This window comes from Aegilops tauschii, chromosome 4 (genome assembly GCF_002575655.3).
Source record: "Aegilops tauschii subsp. strangulata cultivar AL8/78 chromosome 4, Aet v6.0, whole genome shotgun sequence".
Lineage (NCBI taxonomy): Eukaryota > Viridiplantae > Streptophyta > Magnoliopsida > Poales > Poaceae > Aegilops > Aegilops tauschii.
Window position 1 is genome coordinate 460,083,075 of NC_053038.3, and position 20,259 is coordinate 460,103,333.

Below are 20,259 nucleotides of genomic sequence, written 5' to 3' on the forward strand. Positions count from 1 at the left end.
GTATATTAAAATGACAATCTCCAGCAGGGCAATCACTAAAGTTTGGCAGCAAAGAAAGATTTTAGAATCCTACAGTCAGCCCCTCTTTTCCTCTCTGTGAGCAGACAATGTAAGTTCGATACTTTGGAGATATTCACTCAACAAAAGAAACTATAAAATAAGATAATCCACAACATATTGAGGCAACAACAAATATTCCTGAACTCAATAGTCTAGAAAATATGATTGAATGATGATGCCAAGAAGACAACAACAGATGCAGAAGAATTCTCACCAACAAGTAATTCATAAAATTGACCAGTAGTTAATATAGATAAGGTCGGGAGATGAACATCTATAAAAGATCAACAGCGAATTGTAGAAATATAGAGATAGCTTCACAATCACAGTGTGTTGAAGAAATATAAACAACATGCATGTTTACATGCTAGTGGCTATCCAATCAACTATCTTCTGTGTGCGCGTGTGTTGCTAGTCAATCAGTCAATACACTTATTCGAGCTATGCTGCTACCCAAGTTTGATCTCTCTCAAGGGAAGCCAGCTTTGCTGTGTTTGCAATTTGCCGTCGGCCAAAGACACGTGACAGCTAAAATACTGGTTTCAGAAATATACATATGCTAGTGGTTTATATATCTCGATCAAAGATCATCTGAGTGTTTGACAATTTAACATGACCCTTATGTAAGAGGGACACATGATCCACCTATTACTTCATACTCCCTCCGTTCCAAATTACTCGTCATGGTTTTAGTTCAAATTTGAATTAAAACTACGACGAGTAATTTAAAACAGAGGGAGTACATGATACATGTTAGATCTCTTCATAACAAGTAGGCATTTCAGGTACGAAAGCCCTCTGCACACGATTGGCTCCAGGATGATTTCGCTCGACGGGATTAGGAGCCACACAGATTTAAAAAAAAACCCAGTTAATCCTATGGTCTACCTGACTTGTCATCTGTGGATCGTGCGTCGATACTCGTGTGCATAGCAGTGCTTTTTCAGGTAAGACGAACATGTTTTAGAACATCCTGTGTGGAAACTAAAATAAACAAATAAATAAAGAGCATTAATTGTCTAACAGTCCTTATCACTGTTATGACTATAATAAGGATTTTTTTTCCAATTCACACACGAAAATACATCGATCCGGGGATTCTCAATGTCGATTGTTTACCATGGTTTTAATCAACCTGCCATCAAACCCACTGCATATATTTGTGTCAGATAACAATATGCTAATGAACATTTATTCTCCACTTGATTTAAACAATCATTCATTCTTCATTAAAATTGCAATATGCACCTTTTTTTACAATCAATACCATATATATAGTAGCAAATAGTACATGGTATAGATACATGAGCTGAATAAATCTAGACGTGATCACCAGGGCAAAGAATTTGTCAAGAAAAGAAGAGACGCACAATCTACCAAAAATTCTATAACGTCAGAGCAATATGCACTACACACACGGGTATAATACAATGAGAACGCAGGAGAGGACAGAGATTGACGTACCTGTGATGGTGTCCTCGATAGAGCAAAGGGATTCTTGAATTCTGGGATGTTGGCTTTCCACGCATCCACGTACATCTGATACGCCTCATGCTGGCGCCACTGCATTCCCTTGGAGAGCCCCACCGCGCCAACCAGAGAGGAGGCACGGCCGGGACAAGGCCCTGCAGCCGGGAGGACGCCGGCCAGCCAGGGGCAGGGGGGTAGCCAGGCGAGATGGAGCGCAGGGGAGGGCGGGGGAGAGAAAGGGGGACGCGCCGCGCCAACGTAGCACCGGTGACGACGGCGGGGAGGGACTGCGGAGGCGGCGCCAGATCTGACGCCGGACGGACGCCGCCGGGACGGCCACCATGGGGCGCGGGAGGGGGGGGGGCACCGGATCCGCTACCAGGAGAAGCGCCGCGGCCGCCAGGCCGCCGGGAGGGGCGCCGACGAACCATCAGGAGGCGGCTGCCAGCCGCGGGGCCCCGCGCGAGGGGATCAACGCCACGGAGGGAGACCCTGCCGCCGCCGCCACGGCGCGGGCTTCGCCCGGTGGTGGCCTCCGGCGGCGGCGAGGGGGGTAGCTGGAGGAGGGGAGCCGGCGGCGGTGCGGTTGGGGGCTGCCGCCTGTGTCGCCTGGGGTAGGCGACGCGGGGGCCGAGGGGGATGAGGATCTGCTGGCTGTTTTTTTGCTATGTGCGGGGAAGGGACGAGAAAACCGAGGAAAAAAACCAACGAAAAAAACCGGACGAAAATAGTGGGACAAAAAATAAACCCGAAACGAAGACTAGACACGTTAGGAGTAGAGATTGGGAGTCCTTAGCTGACGCTCGCTAGCGTCAAAAGGACGAGCTTCCGCGCAGGCGCGATCTAAACGGGCCGGCCCATTCGATGGCATCATGGCAAAGACCCGAAACGAAGACTAGACACGTTAGGAGTAGAGATTGGGAGTCCTTAGCTGACGCTCGCTAGCGTCAAAAGGACGAGCTTCCGCGCAGGCGCGATCTAAACGGGCCGGCCCATTCGATGGCATCATGGCAAAGACGGTACTAAAAATAAAAGAAAAACAAAGATCACACGAGGATTCGAACTCGTAACCAGGCGATAGCAGGTCAGCGTTCTCAACCAGTTGAGCTGCCAAGTCTTCGTGGTTAGTGGGCCCGCAAACTTATATGAACTCACGCGTTGGCAGATCCAGAAAAAACTGAAACTTTTCGACCATTGAACATTTTTGTAATACTACGAACAATTTAAATACACATCGAAATTCTTGATATATGCTGAACAATTTTAAAATACACATATTTTTGTGATATACGCTGAAAATTTTATTAAATATACATTAAAACATTTTTTATTCATAAAGGGTGAACATTTTTTGAACTACACATTGAACTTTTTTGTGATATAAGCTGAACAATATTTAAATAGACATTGAACATTTTGGTGATATATCATGAACAATTTTGAATTATACGTTGAACATTTTTGTAATATACGTTGAACAATTGTTGAATTGTGATTTTTTTTCAAAACTGTGAAGCAAATTTGGAATTTTGAACATTTTTGAAAACTAATAATAAAAAAAAAACCTAAAAAGGATAAAAGGAAGTAAAAGGAAAAATAAAAGTTATAGAAAAAGAATCAGGAGAAAAAGAAACAAAAAAATAAAAAATAAACAGAAAAAAAGAGAAAAACCAGTAAAAGGAAAAAAAAACCGGTTGAGGGAACCCTCTAGAAGGTTCCCAAAACCGGTTTGCGCTTCAACGCTCAATGTGGGCCGGCCCGTTTCGCGCTGCTCGCTCGGGCGCTTCAGCGAAAGGGCTGCAGTCGGACGCACGCGAGCGTCAAATAGGATTCGCCCTACTACTTGGTTGGTTGGGTTAAAAAACAGGCAACTGCGTTTATCCTAGCGAGCAGCTCGGTGTGGGCCACGAATGTCATTGACGAATCAAAGCTGCCTGGAACGATTCGCGTGCAGGCCACCTGAAGCGTCCAACACCCAACGCTTCCACTTCTTTGCTGCAAGAACATCGGAGGGGTCACCGCTCTCTAGCCCAAGCGCAGGATTCGAGCTCCCCCCAAGCAATCCCCGGCCTGCATCGTCTTCCTCCGCTCCTCCGTGGTACGGTTTGCTCTGCTTCCTTCCTGTTTTTCAGCCAAGTTGTCGCTGCTCTGGTTGCTGTTCTGGCCGCGGCTTGGGGTTGGGGGCACCACCCCCACCCCTTCGCTCTGTTCAGTTCGTGGGGTTTGGCGTTTTTGGACCACGCCAGCGGGGACCGATCAATGTCTCTTTTGTTCTGGTAGGATCATTTTACTGACCTTGTCTGTCATACCGGAGGGTTTTGTAGTTTTTAGGTCTAAATCGACTGGTTTATTGAGGTCAGAAGTAAGAAATCGCATCAATTAATATTGGGCTCTGGATGGTAGCTCGGTTTGGTGTAGTAGTTGTTCACCGAGCAGACAAATTTTGTGACGATCTTATCCTCCGTTTGCTTGCTGGATTTGCTGTGCATTTTCGATGATAGTCCACTTGATGTTTCCTAAGGTTGAGATGGTTGGATTCGCTGAGCTTTTCATCCCTGGTGGTGGTTATTTTCTGAAGGACCTAAAAACGATTTATTTTCTGAAATCATTTGAAATTGCAGTTCTAATATTCCTGAAATCAATTATTTTCTGAGGTCGTTCATCAATTCATTTCAGAAAATAAACGACCAAAAGAGCGAGTATTTCCGTTATGACAGTGTTGTGCAAAATTGCAGATATCAGTGGGGTTAGAATGGTTAACATGAATGTTGGTACTTAATTTGTGATGAAATCGTTGATCTGTTTCCTGAATTTACAGAAAAATGTTATTTTTACCAGTAGTAGTAGTTATGCCCACAATTAAATGTTGCCATCTGTTCGGTCATGGTGTTTGCATGTATATGCAAGGGTGAAAGCTCACAAATGGTGTTTTCAGTGTGCTCTATACACTAGTTGAAGGGCAATTAAAAGCTATCTTCTCCACCAGTTCCTGTCTTTTGTTATTTTGAGCATACTTGCATTAAATGCCCCAATATATTGAGTATTTTTTGTTCTCTTCTTCAGGATGGATCCTACTAACTGCAAAAGGCAGAAGCATGAAATCGGGCACGACAGCTTGCCGAGCACCCAGTCCCTGTCAACCATCATCAGTCATAACAGATCTGTACGCCTTAGATTTCTCAAAGGTTTCAATGAGTTGAAGTACGGGAGTGTCACTGAAGATTACAAGGCAATCAATAAAAAGAGGCATGAACTTATCAGCACCCTTGAAAATCTGCAACTTGTACCTATCAAATTGCCCTATGCCAGTGCAGCTCTCAACTTATCAAATGCGACACTACATGATGAAGCACAAAGTGGCAACAACATTAGTTCTGATAATATTGTCGAATTGGATCCGTACAATGTTGGAGATGATACCCATGGTACCATGGACAATACTGGGGCTCAGGAAACAGTTTGCTTACTTGATTCTGATGATGAGGACATGGTTAAATCCTTTGTATATGGAAATTTATCTGATTCTAAGCAAAATACCGATTTTATCCAAGAATGCATGTTGGCTGAGCAGCCTTGTCAATACCGGGACATCAGTTCTGAAGCTCAACTTGTAGTTGAGCCAGGAAAGGACAGCATGGACATTGACAATGAGGTGCATTCAACTCATCATATATCTTCTGTTTCTTAATGCATCTAATATAATGCATAATTCTGCATTTTTTAACTGCATGAATAAGAGAGGAGGGAAATAGACATCATTCATTCCCATGCTCACAAATAGCTTATGTGATCTTTAAACCCATAGGTCATCTTTTTATGCACAATTGTCTCATTATTTATTTTGTCTAAACTGCTTAACAGTATCAAGTTTGTCTAAACTTATGCTGGCATGATAAATTGCATTGTGCTGAAATTACTTATTACTGACTAGCTTCCATCTATATTTCAAGCCCAAGGAAATTGCTTTATTTGATGGCCATAGTACTTCAGAGCCACAACTGATCAAGCAAGGACAGAATGACATAAACATTTACGCCGAGGTCTGCTTCGATATTAACTCTGGAAATGTTAGTCAATATTGCTGCTTTTTTCCTATATAGTTTGATTAGAGAACTACTGGTAATCACTGAGTATGTTCATATTTATGCCTAGATGCTAATCAGTATCATACTCTCAATAACATCAAAAGTCCTTCCCGAAGGACTGCATGTCCTAGTAAGATATTGTTATATTGCACTTGATTCAACTCAAGTTACTCAATGATGTCCCTGAAGTAAATTTCTGATATGTGCTTTTTACAGGAATATGTTTTAATTTTTTTGAATATCCCGCTTTTGCTCTGTTTAGTTACAAACAAAATTGATTTTAGTTTCATAACTTTTTTCCAGAAGATATGCCTACTCAGTTTCAAAAAATGAAAACTGATTGATTTAGTTCAGATATGACTATATGAGAGATACTACTGTTTTTTAATCTCAATATCTGGATTGGTAAATGGAATCGTTTCTCCCTGTCATGTTCACTATCTTGCATTTCAACAGAGTCGTGACAAGGAGAGAGAAACAAGGGAAGGAGAAGGTGAGGATGTCCAAAGTAAACAACACATGGAGAACAACAATATATCTGTTGCAGATTCTTGTGAAATATCTTGTGAGGTCATACAAAGTGATTCAACGGCAAATGGACATTATAATCACTATGATAACAATGACAATCCAGTTGATGACCTGGATGACCTTTGGAACGAAATGTCGGTTGCATTGGCATGTTCAAAGGTATCTGTTTAATAAACTCATTGCAATTGTCTCTTAGATATATTCTCTTCTCTGTTTCTTATATCAGGATAGATTTCAATATTTCATGATCTCAGGGCCTTGCTTACTTGATAATGGGTTTCATGTCTGCACTGATGAAATGGTTCTCAGCAAGTATGCCACATAGAAAATAGTATTTGTAGTACATGCCTATAGTTAAAGTACCATTTCTCTATCTACTTGGTGTATATTTATCAAAAAGAAAAGGAAAATGTGGTTGTTGTCTTCCACATGATGCTCGAGGCCAGTTATGTGACACTATTTTGCATTTTATTACTTGAAGGTCTAGAGCAGGAGCACATGATCTTGCTGGTTGTTTTGAAACAGCTAGTTTTGCATTTTCCTCTGGTCCTTTTTCGTTCTCACACACATACTTTAATGCTTTACCATCATCATACTACTGTTTTCTTAATTTTACCCCTTTACGCATTTGCTTTGTTCTTTTGTCTACCATTACTTGCTTCTTGATGAATCTGACCAACATACTTAATCTAACCAGACCATTGGAAGCGATCACAGTATTGTTCCGTGGGAGAAGAATAATTCTGAAGTAGTGGATGATTGTCATCACGACTTCCTGATGAAAGATGATTTGGGCATTGTATGTCGTGTTTGTGGTTTGATCCAGCAACGTATCGAGAATATTTTTGAGATAAACTGGAAAAAGGTACGGAGTTTCTGATCCAAATTAGTCCAATTTATTTTCTTGAATGCTCCTCCTCGAAATAGGCTTTCGCCCCGCTTTATAAATAAAGCAACGGTCCATACAATCCAAGTTCAATCGCACTGAGCATACAACGGCTGGGGCCACAGCACAATCAAGCCCAAGAAAGCATAAAAGAAATAGAAAGAAAAAGCCACCTAGTGGCGTCCGCATAACGGCACTACGAGAAAGATAGTCGACGCGCTGAAGCCAGAAGCGTATCCATCATCAATCCAAGTCGGTCACGATCACGCTGCCTCGAGAGCGGGTGCCAGTGCTGCAGGAAAGCAAGGAATTTGAAGAGGGAGTCAGACGCCTTCCTCGGGAAAACCTTCTCTATCACCATCTTATTCCTAGTCGTACTGAAGATAATTATTAAAAGATTCAAATAACATTAACTGGTAAATAGTGTCCTGTCAATCAACTCATTGATTAGTTCTGTATGTTATCGTTTATAAACTTTCTTCATCGGTTATTTGTCATTAACGATTGATAGATCAAACAAATGCCCCCCCCCCCCCCCCCCCCCTGCAAAAAAAAAGATCAAACAAATGCCCTATACGAACACCCATTGCATGTGTTTTAGCTTTTAACAAATGTCAATCAAGTCATTGCTTAGTTCTGTTTGAATGAGGATTTTACTGGGATATAGTTCAAATAAACCAAGTAAATCCTATCCCAACCCCAAATGTTAAGATGTAGATTTTGAAAAAAAGCAATTCACTTCTGTTTCCATATTGGCGGAGCCACATCTCTCATTTCCTCTTTGTTGCATCAGCGTAAGCAATCCCACAGAACTTATGCGCCAGAACCCAGAAACTACAATGAGCTGGAGGCAACTACCAGTCCTTCAGGAAATATTCTTCAAGTTGTCCCTGGTGCTCTCTCAATCCACTCTCAGCATTCAGAACAGATGAAACCTCACCAAGTGGAAGGCTTTAATTTCTTGGTCAAGAACCTGGCAGATGAGAACAACCCTGGAGGTTGTATTCTAGCACATGCACCAGGTTCTGGAAAGACTTTTATGCTAATTAGCTTTGTTCAAAGCTTCCTGGCCAGATACCCTGCAGGAAGGCCATTGATTATCCTTCCAAAGGGCATTCTGGCAACATGGAGAGCAGAATTTGTCCATTGGCAAATTAAGGACATGCCCATACCCTTGTTTGACTTCTATTCCTCCAAAGCTAATAACCGGTCTGAACAACTCAAGGTTTTGAACTTGTGGGAAGAAAAGAGAAGCATATTGCTGCTAGGGTATCATCAATTTGCATGCATAGTATCTGACAGGAATACTTATAAAATAGAAGCTGTCATGTGCCGAGATAAGTTGTTGAAGGTCCCAAGCCTTGTCATTCTAGATGAAGGCCACACTCCGAGAAATGAGCAAACTGACTTACTCACTGCACTTGGAAGTATAAGAACTCCTAGAAAAGTGGTTCTCTCAGGAACATTGTTTCAGAATCATGTAAGAGAGGTCTTCAACATTCTGAACCTTGTGCGGCCAAAATTCCTGAAGATGGAGAAACCTCGTGCAATAGTGAAGCGCATACTAAGCAAGGTTGACATGTTGGGGAAGAGTGCACGGTCAAAGTACACTTCAGATAAGTACTTCTATGATGTGGTTGAAGGAAACCTTAAAAAGGATGCAGATGATAAAATGAGAGTAATGATCATCCAGAATCTACGCGAACTAACCGCGAATGTGCTGCACTATTATAAAGGTGAGCTTTTGGAGGAACTACCCGGACTTGTGGACTTCACCGTTTTTCTGAATATGAGTACCGAGCAGGAAAAGATCCTTAGGAGTTTGGTAAGACTAGATAATTTTAGCAGGAAAACAGCATGCAGCGCTGTTTATCTTCATCCGTGCTTAAAGAATATTCAAAACGTTGAAGGGAAAAATCGAGATATTGCTGTTCAGAAGATTGATTCCATCATAAAAAGTGGAATTGATATCAAGGTTGGGGCAAAGGCAAAGTTTATATACAATTTGTTGTGTCTTTCAGAGGCTGCAGGAGAGAAGGTACTCGTGTTCAGCCGGTATCTGAACCCTCTGGTTTTCTTGGAAATGCTGCTCATAAGAATGAAAGGATGGAAACCAGAGGTGCACATGTTTAAATTAAATGGTAAATCAACACAAGAGCAGCGAGACAAGGCGGTTGAGAGATTCAACCACTCAGCGGATGCTAAAGTTTTGTTTGGTTCCATCAAGGCATGCGGCGAGGGCATCTCCCTTGTTGGCGCGTCACGCGTTGTCATTCTGGAGGTCCAGGAAAATCCTTCCGTGACGCGGCAGGCAATCGGACGTGCATTCAGACCAGGGCAGTCCAGAATGGTGCATTGCTACCGCCTTGTTGCTGCCGACTCCCCAGAAGAGGAGGACCACAAAACAGCCTCCGGAAAAGAATGGAAGTCCAAGATGTGGTTCGAATGGAACGAGCTTTGCAGCAATGATGACTTTGAGCTTGCCGCTGTCGATATTTCAGAGAGCGGGGACAGGTTTCTCGAACACGAGGCGCTGCGACAAGATGTCAAATCTCTGTACAGAAGGTATGTATGAATCTGATTAACCATGAGTACGAATCTGTTTAAACCTTTTTCTTTTTCTGCTAGGAGGTTGAATGCATCAATGAATACGCCCATATACTTGGTTTTGTTTGCAGGTGAACAACGGAGGCAATCGCTGACCAGTGAGAAAGAAAGAGGAAGAATAATCTAGGTAGGAACTGAAGTGGCTTCTTTGCAGTATTTTGTCTGATCGTCTGAAGTGTGATAGTACGAAGAGATATAACAACCATTTGCACTCTCAAATGTTAAAAGTGTCTATTTGTTGGCATTTTCTGTCTCCATTAAAATGATGATAAATTTCTGGAGTCGTGGTAATGTGGTACTGCTAATGACTATTCCAATGTAAGTGATCTAGGTTTCAGTTCAACTTTTGCTGTCATGTGAGTCGAACCAATTGTGTGGTGTTCTCTGTCCGCTGAACAAGTTTTTCAACTGTATAAGAATTGTTACCCTTACTGTCTGATGATTCTATGTCTGTCCATGGACAAAATCTGAACATCACGCAGTGTCATGATGCATTTGTCAGCACTGTTTCCTTCTCAGGTTCAGAAAACCTGGTCTTTTTTTCTTGTTCCAGCTTGTAAATGGCAGCACGTCTTCAGAAGTTCAGGAGAGTGATACGGAGGGCAGAAGCATGACACGTCTGCATTGCTAAGAGCTAAAAAAGCTTGGGGCTATTTGCAAGTTCCCTGAAAATTATCCAACGGCTCTCCTTCATCTTCCTCCTCCCAGCGATCTAAGCCATCTCCTCCGTCCCTTCATCTCCTCCGACGGCGACGCCAAGCCTCCGCCACGCCGTCTTGAGCTCGGACACCGTCTACGAAAAAGCCCCCCTCCCGCTCAACATGTCAAGTCTCTACCGCTCCCACGCTAGTGTCGCCCCCGCTGCTGCTGCCTCGCGCGGGACGCCGCGGCCGGCTATGTCATCCCGTCCCCTCTGCGCCGCTCCTCCCCTACTTCTTCAGTTCTTCTATCGAAATCGACTTAAACCCGAAAAAAAAAAATCAGTTGCGTTATACTCACTCGTCTGAATACATCCATTTCTGTGACAGGTAATTCCGGACATTCCGGACGGAGCGAGTACTAGTATTGTACTGGTATAGATCAAGAAACTGGTGTCTATTTGGATCAACAAATCATCAATATCCTGAATCCATTCGTCAATGAAGTACACCAATCTGTGCTGGCTAGCAAAAAAATACCAATCTACTATCTCTACAGCAAGCTACACCCCCATCTCATATACAGTTATACGTACAACCTACTTCATTTACCACACCAATTGTATACTTGTATGATATACGTATATACTTGCTTCAGATTTACCGTGTACTACCATGCATGTTCTGCTTGCTTCTTCATGCATACCGGCGGCGGCGCCGGCCGGCCGGCCCAGGCTTCTGGCACGCCGCCCCCTGCGTTATTCAGTGCCATGCTGTGCGTCCAGGTGATCGACAGCTCAAGTGACGAAGTCGTGTAGCAGCTGCGACGACGACGAGGCGAACCGCTGCCGGTCATCGGCGCCGTTGAGGAAGTCGAAGTCGCCGGGGTTGCCGTACAGCAGGCCCTGCTGCTCGGGCGGCACGTGGCCGGCGTTGTTGTTGTTGTTGCAGTGCTGCAGGCCCAGCGTCAGCGACACGCTGCCGCCGAGGTCGCCCATGTTGCCGCCGTACGGCACGAACCTGGCGTCGTCGCCGTGGTGCGCGAACGCGTCCTGCAGGAGGCTGCCGCCGCCCGGCCCGTGGTGGTTCAGGCTGAGGCCTGCTGGCGCGTACGTGCCCATGTCGCCGCCGCCGAGGCTGGAGAGCGGGCCGGCGTCCATGCTGCCCACCGGCTCCGACTTGTAGGCATTGAGCAGCAGGCTCGCGCCGGCGTGCGTCGACGTGCTCTGGAACTCGTCCCGGTCCTGGTCCTCCGAGCATGCCGCCTCGTCCACCTTGCCGTGCTTGTTGCCGGCGTTCTCCGACGACGAGTTGGTGGAGTCCATCTCCGCGCCGAACTCCTCCTTGTACATCTCCTCCACCATAGGCTTCCACAGGCGGACGCGCGCGTTGATGAACCAGTTGGACACCTGCCCCCGGGACAAGCCGGCCTGCCTCGCCAGCATCACCTTCTCCGAGTCTTTCGGGTACCTGCATCGATCATGGCGGATCAGTGAGCGATCACTGAGGAGTAGAGTGACCAGCTGCATGGGCGGCGCGGTGGGTAGCTTACGGGTGGAGGAAGTGCTCGAAGAGCCAGGCGCGGAGGACGGAGACGGCGGACTCCGGGAGGCCGCGCTGGGGCCGCCACGCGTGCTGCGGCTGCTGCATCATGCCGAACTGCTGCATGGCGCGCTGCTGCCGGAGGTGCTGGTCGATGTACCGCAGCCGGGACAGCCCCCCCGCGCCGGAGCCATCCTGAGGCTCGCCGAGGCTCCGCCGCGCCGACTGCACCTGCGCGCCGATCGCGTCCCGCAGCGACCGGAAGTGCCGGGAGATCGTCTGCAGGGCCAGCGCCGTGTAAGGCTTCGCCGCGCCGGAGCCGGCCACCGCGTCGAACGACGACACCACCATCTGCATCTGCTGGTGGTAGTGCCTGTACCGCCGATCCACCTGGTCCAGCATGGCCATCAGCGCCGTCACCTTGTTCTGGAGGTCCTGCCTCTCCGCCGGCGACAGCTCGGCGGCGGAGCTCCCCTCGTTCTCCTCGCCCTTGTCGCCCTCGACCTTGCCGCACTCGCCGTTGCCGGCCGAGTCGTCCTTCCTGTCCCCCTTCCTCTTGATCGCGTCCCGGACACTGACCACCTCGTCGAGCAACTCGCGCGCCGCCTTCAGGAACCTCGAGTTCTGCACGTACACGTTCACCTGCGCGTTCCTGCTCGCCGCCATCGCCATCGCCGACTGGTTCGGGCTCATCAAGGTGGGGGAAGCGGCCGCAGCCATGCCGCCTGGACGACCGTACTGGTAGAGGGACACCGGCACCTGCGAGCCGAGGCTGAGCGACAGGCCGCCCTGGTGAGTACGCTGCCCGGCTGACGCGCCGCCGTCTCCCATGAGCATCTGCGTCTGCAGGCCACCGAGTTCGGCGCTGTCCCTCGAGTTCATGAATGCGGCCGGCTCGTCATCTCGGCCGTCGCCACCGCCGCCGTGCGCGATGTGGCTCTGCTGCAGGATGGACGCCGGGAGCGGGATCAGGCCGCCGGTCGACGAGTCTGGGTATTGGTTGGACATGGGGTAGTGGTGGTGGAATGACATGTCGCCGCCGCCTCCGCCACCGCCGGCGAGGCCCCTCTGATCGTTTGAAGTGGAGAAGAACGTGGCCATCCGATCCTCTTCAGATGCAAATGCAGTCTATCATCAGAAGGGTACTACTGTACTGTCGACGCTTGGAAAGGTGTAAGGTTTTGTCTTCGGTGTCCAACTGGGAAGAAATAAAGGATTGGAAACTGTCAGAAGGCGATGTCATCTTGCTCCTAAATTCAAATTACAGTAGCAAATGGCAAAATTTGGAGCAAAGGAAACATGGTAAAAACATGGTGCGCTAGTGCAACAGTGCATCGACATACTGTACTGAATTAGGCAGAAGTATGATTATGATATGAGTGGACTAGGCAAGAATAACTGCAAATTCATTCAGAAAATTACAAGAGGAGTGAAAGAATTCTACTGCAAGTGAAGTAAATCAAAAAGATAGAATGGATCCAACAGAATTGAAAGCATCTATATATCTACCTGGGAGGATAAACTTCAGACCACTGTACTTCCCGAACACACAACCCCTCAATCTTCTTTCTGAAGTACCTGCATACAAAAAGAAAGCCTTTGCACTCAGCTGATGAAACCAGCATATAATTTCAGGAAAACACCAGTCCAAATCAGTGGTACCTATCAAGGGGGAAAAAGGCCTAACTAGACATGACTTGAGATAAACTAAGAACACACAAAAATATCAGTTACTACTAGTTACTACTACCACTTGGCAATTCAGAGACCAAACTTGCTAAGAATCAGCTAAAAAGAGCAGCAATTCTTCCAGTTGGTATGGTGATGCACCCGCCAACCGCAAGTAGGTAACCAGGAACAGAGACCTCAACAAGCAAGAAGCCACAACCACACCAAGAATCCACACAGAAACCAAAACACCTAACCGAAACCTGTTGCCACTGAATCATCTACAGAATCATGGACGCAAAGGGCAAGACAAGCTTGCTAAGATGAACCTCTACACATACCTCAGCAAGAACTGGCTTTGAGGCCAAGCAAGAGCTTCTTCTTCTTGGGTGCTATCTGTTCAGAGTTTTTCTGACAGAAACCACTCAGCAGAAGACCGGCCGGAGGGTGTGGGCTTAAAATAACCAAGAACACTCGTGGGATTGTATATATCTTGCTGCTTTTGGTGTTCGTCTCTTCCCTTTTGGTTGTTGTATAGCTCCTCCTGCCTCCTTCCTTCCCTGAGCAATAATATACTCCGGGGCTGCTTGCGCCAATGAGGAGGGCCTGCCTAGTGCCTAACACTATCCCCCCGCCCCGCAAATCCTAAAGAAACCCCACCACCGTTTTTGTTTGCTTCCCTCTCGCTTATTCCTCCCTATCTCCTCTTTACCTCACTCGTTTTCTCACGTATAGGATTGCTGCTTTGCGCGCGTGCGTCACGCTCAGCAGGCTGCCGCACCAACTTGGACGGCCGAGATTGAGACGCCGATGGTCGATCTCCGCCGTCGACATGAGACCGATGCGCCTTTTAGGCATGCGATACATACATGTGTATGTACTTTAGTTTAGTTGTGACTCACATGATAAAACCAAGATATATCATACGGTAGTTGCAGGTATTTTACTAACTCTGAAGAATATGCTTCCAGATGCAAGTGTTTTTTATTTTGGTTCTGAACAATTAGACAATTGAGAATTTCAAATTTGACGCGAAACGCCGCGGAACGGAGTGGGGAAAAAAGGAGCCCTCGCTTTTATGCTGCAATAGAAACGCATAGATTCTTGCCAGTTTTGAGTGACCTTGCAGCAAGCATACTTGTTGGACAGGCAGTTCAGTTAGTCCACTCAGTGCACAGAAAAGCAGGTCCATTACCCTCCTCACTTGCTGGGTGTGTTTCCAGCTGAAAAAGCTCCCCAAGTTGCCATTTCTAGCTGATTCTCCCAGGCGCCTTGATTGCAAGGGCACCAATCCGATCTCTTCCTTTCAGTAGGTGACGGCATCTGTTAAGACGTATTAGTCCCCTAACCACCAGTTGGTAGACCTAAAACCCTCTTTCCCTCCCCCTCTCAACCCTCCGTATCTCCCAACTGATCATCAGATGCTCCTAAGCAACTCCATGCATCGGGGTACGACGCTGACATCTCACAGAAAGCCAGCCCTACCTACATCTACACACAAATACATTTGCAGCAGGACCAAATCTTCTTCTCTTCTCTTCTCCGGTTGAAGAAAGTGCATGAACAGGAGGCCCCTAGCTAGCTAACACCAGATATGATGATGAGATAACTAATGCCCCACAAACCCTTTATTTTTCCGTTTGGTGGCAGCACTTGCTTTTGAAATTGGACATGTGGTAGTGATGTGCAAGGACGAGTGTTTCCGTGGTCCCCCTCCAATCATGAATTTGACCCCTCAACCCCCTCGCCGTTGCTTTGCGGGTCGTCTCGCTGAGCGGCGGGCCAGCCCCGAAAGGCGCAGGATTCGGCGGAAATCCGGTGAACAGTCGGGTGCAGTTTGTGATGAAATGTGTATAGTATTGTCTCTGTTCCTCGGCTCAAATATAGATAGTATATAGTGTGCACGTATCAAGTTTGTGATTATTCGTAGTTCTGAGAGAATATCTAGGAGATATGCTCATCGAAATAATTTTACTAATTTGTGAGGTTTGATTCATTTCATGCTATCAGAAGATACTTTTGAATGTCACCATCATGCCTTTATTATCAGGAAACATAGGTCACATCCCATTTAATTTATTTTCCTTCATCTATTTTTATTCTGTGAAAACCCAGAATTCTAATCACCACAGGCTGGAGAATCAAACTAGAGAGTCTTCAATGCATGGCAACATTATTCAGTGTGGTGACAGTGATCTTCATAGGTTCGAGAGTGAGCTGTTGCCAGCTGCTTTTCCTCCGAAGTTCAAATGATTTAATGTGGTATTTTGTCCAATTGTAGTTCAGTAGAGATCAACCACTCGTACCATCTATTCATTCAGATGCCACGCATGGACAAATTTTAGAGGCCGGCCCGTAACTAATACGGAGTAGATACAAATGTGAAGCTCACAATCCTTATTTCTGAAGAAACATGGGCGTAATCGTTCCTAACAGCACTCATGTTGACACATATAAAGAAGGGAAATGTGAAGCTCACAATCCTTAATTTCCAAGAAACGCAGGTCATGTCGCGATTAGTTATAGACGACGAAGATCCCGTCAGACGATTTACATCAATCGCCACCTACAGGCCACAGCTAGCTAACAGATATGTCGGCCGGCCGGCCGTCCCTGGCAACGAAGAAGCTTCAGAGTTCAGACCCGCCGGTGCTACCCAACCCAACGGCCATTGTAGCCTTGTAGCTAGCTAGCTACCAGCTCCCTTCCCTGCTACGTGTCTCTCCTCTGAAAGAACTGAGACCTCACCAAATTTGTCCAAGACCTTTAACAATTAACCAATTGCTAGTAGCTAATTAGCTAGCTGTCTGGTGATCGTCCTCGGCTTGACCCACCCTTGCTTATCTCGAATTCTTAATCAGGCTAGGTGACCTCAGTTGCGTCAGTTCGTCACCGGATCGAATTAGGCGATCGCGCGCGGTGTCGTCGCGCGATTCGCCGACGGATCGTCCGATTGTGCGGAGGATGAGGTGACCAGTAGAAGTTTCCAATGATTGATTAATCTGAGGGGGTATAGCAGTGCTAGCGAGATAATAGAGAACAAACTCCCGGCACTTCCGTGGACTGCTCATGAGCAGTGCGCTGAAAGGCCATTTTGTTGACGAGATGAGCAGCGCGCGTGGGGGTGTGAATGTGAAGGTGAGTGTGACCAATCATCGGCGATAAAAAAGATGAATTAAGCTGTCACGTCAGCGGAAAAGATGAGGAGAAGAGCCGGGGAAGCATGGAGAGGAGAGATATCCGATGAACAAGAAAGAGAGAGAACAAGTGGCGGCTTCACGCGAACGTTGCTGAGCCTATGGTAGCTAGGCCTATGTGGGGGTGATACCTAGGGTCTACTACTTGGGCGAGGACAGGAGCACGTACGCACACATTATCCTAGTGTAGTGGCAGGCTCTGAGTGGATTAATTAACAGTGAGAGGAGAAAAATCGGGTAGTAGCGACAAGGGTTGATCTTTACAAGGACAAGGAAGAAGAAGAAAAGTGTATGTCGATCGATCGTGGCGTCTATAGAAAACGGGGCAGTACTTTGTTTCGTTGCGTTAGGAAATGGATCTCTGCCGAACGATGGGGGAGGGATAGATAGAGTGGAATTTTCTGGTGAGCTCACGTGAATCGCGCGGGGACGACGATGATGAGCGAGGCCACTACCAAACCCGGTACGTAACACGTCTCGTGTTGGCGTGTTACTATGTTTGTTTTTCTTGTCGCCTACTTTTGTTCAAAAACAGTATAGACATAGACGCTCATAGGTACACGCGCACAGTCATCTTTACAAGTACACGCACACACATCTTATCTCTATGAGCATCTTCGTCAGACTGAGCTAGCACATCATTTTAAGATTGACGAAGTCGTAAAAGACATTTTCATAGTAGACGGAACGTCTTCTTCCACTGAACACATATCACTAGAAGACTTGAAATGATTTAAGAGAAATGCAAGCACCAATATCAAGTCTAAGGATTAAACTATGATGGGTTGTTGATATCACTGTTTTTCTAATCAACTAACCATGGGTTGGTTTGCTCGTGTTGCCTTCTTTCCGACTTGTTTGAACACATATCACTAGAAGACTTGAAATAATTTCAGAGAAATGCAAGCACCAATATCAAGTCTAAGGATTAAACTATGATGGGTTGTTGATATCACTGTTCTTCTAATCAACTAACCATGGGTTGGTTTGTTCGTGTCGCCTTCTTTCCGACTTGTTTGAACACATATCACTAGAAGACTTGAAATGATTTGAGAGAAATGCAAGCAACAATATCAAGTCTAAGGATTAAACTATGATGGGTTGTTGTTATCACTGTTCTTCTAATCAACTAACCATGGGTTGGTTTGCTCGTGTCACCTTCTTTTCGACTTGTTTGAACACATATCACTAGAAGACTTGAAATAATTTCAGAGAAATGCAAGCATCAATATCAAGTCTAAGGATTAAACTATGATGGGTTGTTGATATCACTGTTCTTCTAATCAACTAACCATGGGTTGGTTTGCTCGTGTCGCCTTCTTTCCGACTTGTTTGAACACATATCACTAGAAGACTTGAAATGATTTGAGAGAAATGCAAGCAACAATATCAAGTCTAAGGATTAAACTATGATGGGTTGTTGTTATCACTGTTCTTCTAATCAACTAACCATGGGTTGGTTTGCTCGTGTCACCTTCTTTTCGACTTGTTTGAACACATATCACTAGAAGACTTGAAATAATTTCAGAGAAATGCAAGCATCAATATCAAGTCTAAGGATTAAACTATGATGGGTTGTTGATATCACTGTTCTTCTAATCAACTAACCATGGGTTGGTTTGCTCGTGTCGCCTTCTTTCCGACTTGTTTGAACACATATCACTAGAAGACTTGAAATGATTTCAGAGAAATGCAAGCACCAATATCAAGTCTAAGGATTAAACTATGATGGGTTGTTGATATCACTGTTCTTCTAATCAACTAACCATGGGTTGGCTTGCTCGTGTCGCCTTTGTTGGAAATATGCCCTAGAGGCAATAATAAAATGGTTATTATTACATTTCCTTGTTCATGATAATTGTCAATTGTTCATGCTATAATTGTGTTATCCGGAAATCGTAATACATGTGTGAACACATAGACCATAACATGTCCCTAGTGAGCCTCTAGTTGACTAGCTCGTTGATCAATAGATGGTTACGATTTCCTGACCATGGACATTGGATGTCATTGATAACGGGATCACATCATTAGGAGAATGATGTGATGGACAAGACCCAATCCTAAGCATAGCACTAGATCGTGTAGTTCGTTTGCTAAAGCTTTTCTAATGTCAAGTATCATTTCCTTAGACCATGAGATCGTGTAACTCCCGGATACCGTAGGAATGCTTTGGGTGTACCAAACGTCACAACGTAACTAGGTGGCTATAAAGGTGCACTACAGGTGTCTCCGAAAGTGTCTGCTGGATTGGCACGGATCGAGACTGGGATTTGTCACTCCGTATGACGGAGAGGTATCTCTGGGCCCACTCGGTAATGCATCATCATAATGAGCTCAATGTGACTAAGTAGTTAGTCACGGGATCATGCATTACGGAACGAGTAAAGTGACTTGCCGGTAACGAGATTGAACGAGGTATTGGGATACCGACGATCGAATCTCGGGCAAGTAACGTACCGATTGACAAAGGGAATTGTATACGGGATTGCTTCAATCCTCGACATCGTGGTTCATCCGATGAGATCATCGTGGAACTTGTGGGAGCCAACATGGGTATCCAGATCCCGCTGTTGGTTATTGGCTAGAGAGGTGTCTCGGTCATGTCTGCATGATTCCCGAACCCGTAGGGTCTACACACTTAAGGTTCGATGACGCTAGGGTTATAAGGAAGGTTTGTATGTGATTACCGAATGTTGTTCGGAGTCCCGGATGAGATCCCGGACATCACGAGGAGTTCCGGAATGGTCCGGAGGTGAAGATTTATATATGGGAAGTCATCATATGGTCACCAGAAATATTCGGGGGTATACCGGTATTGTACTGGGACCACCGGAGGGGTTCCGGGGGTCCACCGGGAGGGTCCACCTTCCCCGGAGGGCCTTATGGGCTGTAGGTGGAAGGGAACCAGCCCTAAGTGGGCTGGGCGCCAACCCCCCTAGGGCCCATGCGCCTAGGGTTTGGGGGAACCCTAAAAGGGGGGCGCCCCCCTTGCTTGGGGGGCAAGCTCCCTCCCCCCTTGGCCGCCGCCCCCCTCTAGATCTCATCTAGAGGGGCCGGCCCCCTTCCCCCTTCTCCCTATAAATAGAGGGGTGAGGGGAGGGCTGCAGCAGAACATCCAAGGCGCAGCCCCTCCCCTCCCCAACACCTCTCCTCCTCCGCGCGAGCTTGGCGAAGCCCTGCCGGAGAACTGTCACTCCATCACCACCACGCCGTCGTGCTGCTGTTGGAGCCTTCTTCCTCAACCTCTCCCTCCTCCTTGCTGGATCAAGGCGTGGGAGACGTCACCGCTCCGTACGTGTGTTGAACGCGGAGGTGCCGTCCGTTCGGCGCTTGGATCATCGGTGATTTGGATCACGACGAGTACGACTCCATCAACCCCGTTCTTTTGAACGCTTCCGCTCGCGATCTACAAGGGTATGTAGATGCACTCCTCCCCTCTCGTTGCTAGTAAACTCCATAGATTGATCTTGGTGATGCGTAGAAAATTTTACTTTCTGCTACGATCCCCAACAGTGGGATCATGAGCTAGGTCTATGCGTAGTTTTTATGCACGAGTTGAACACAAGTTGTTG

At 46.3% G+C, this 20,259-nt stretch overlaps 2 protein-coding genes across 2 annotated transcripts; one reads left to right on the forward strand and one right to left on the reverse strand.

Moving 5' to 3' along the window:
• Positions 1–3,488: 3,488 nt before the first annotated feature.
• Positions 3,489–10,078, forward strand: LOC109751478 (protein CHROMATIN REMODELING 35-like). The gene is made up of 7 exons (XM_073496944.1): positions 3,489–3,628; positions 4,594–5,182; positions 5,481–5,570; positions 6,072–6,305; positions 6,844–7,011; positions 7,826–9,597; positions 9,711–10,078. Exons 2-7 carry the CDS (start codon positions 4,595–4,597, stop codon positions 9,712–9,714), a joined length of 2,856 nt encoding a protein of 951 aa, XP_073353045.1. The 5' UTR covers positions 3,489–3,628; position 4,594; the 3' UTR covers positions 9,715–10,078.
• Positions 10,079–10,737: 659 nt separating this feature from the next.
• On the reverse strand, positions 10,738–14,202 carry LOC109751463 (BEL1-like homeodomain protein 7). The gene is made up of 4 exons (XM_020310344.4): positions 13,829–14,202; positions 13,329–13,397; positions 11,830–13,017; positions 10,738–11,747 (listed from the first exon to the last, which is right to left on the reverse strand). Exons 3-4 carry the CDS (start codon positions 12,918–12,920, stop codon positions 11,075–11,077), a joined length of 1,764 nt encoding a protein of 587 aa, XP_020165933.1. The 5' UTR covers positions 12,921–13,017; positions 13,329–13,397; positions 13,829–14,202; the 3' UTR covers positions 10,738–11,074.
• Between the last annotated feature and the right edge of the window lie 6,057 nt (positions 14,203–20,259).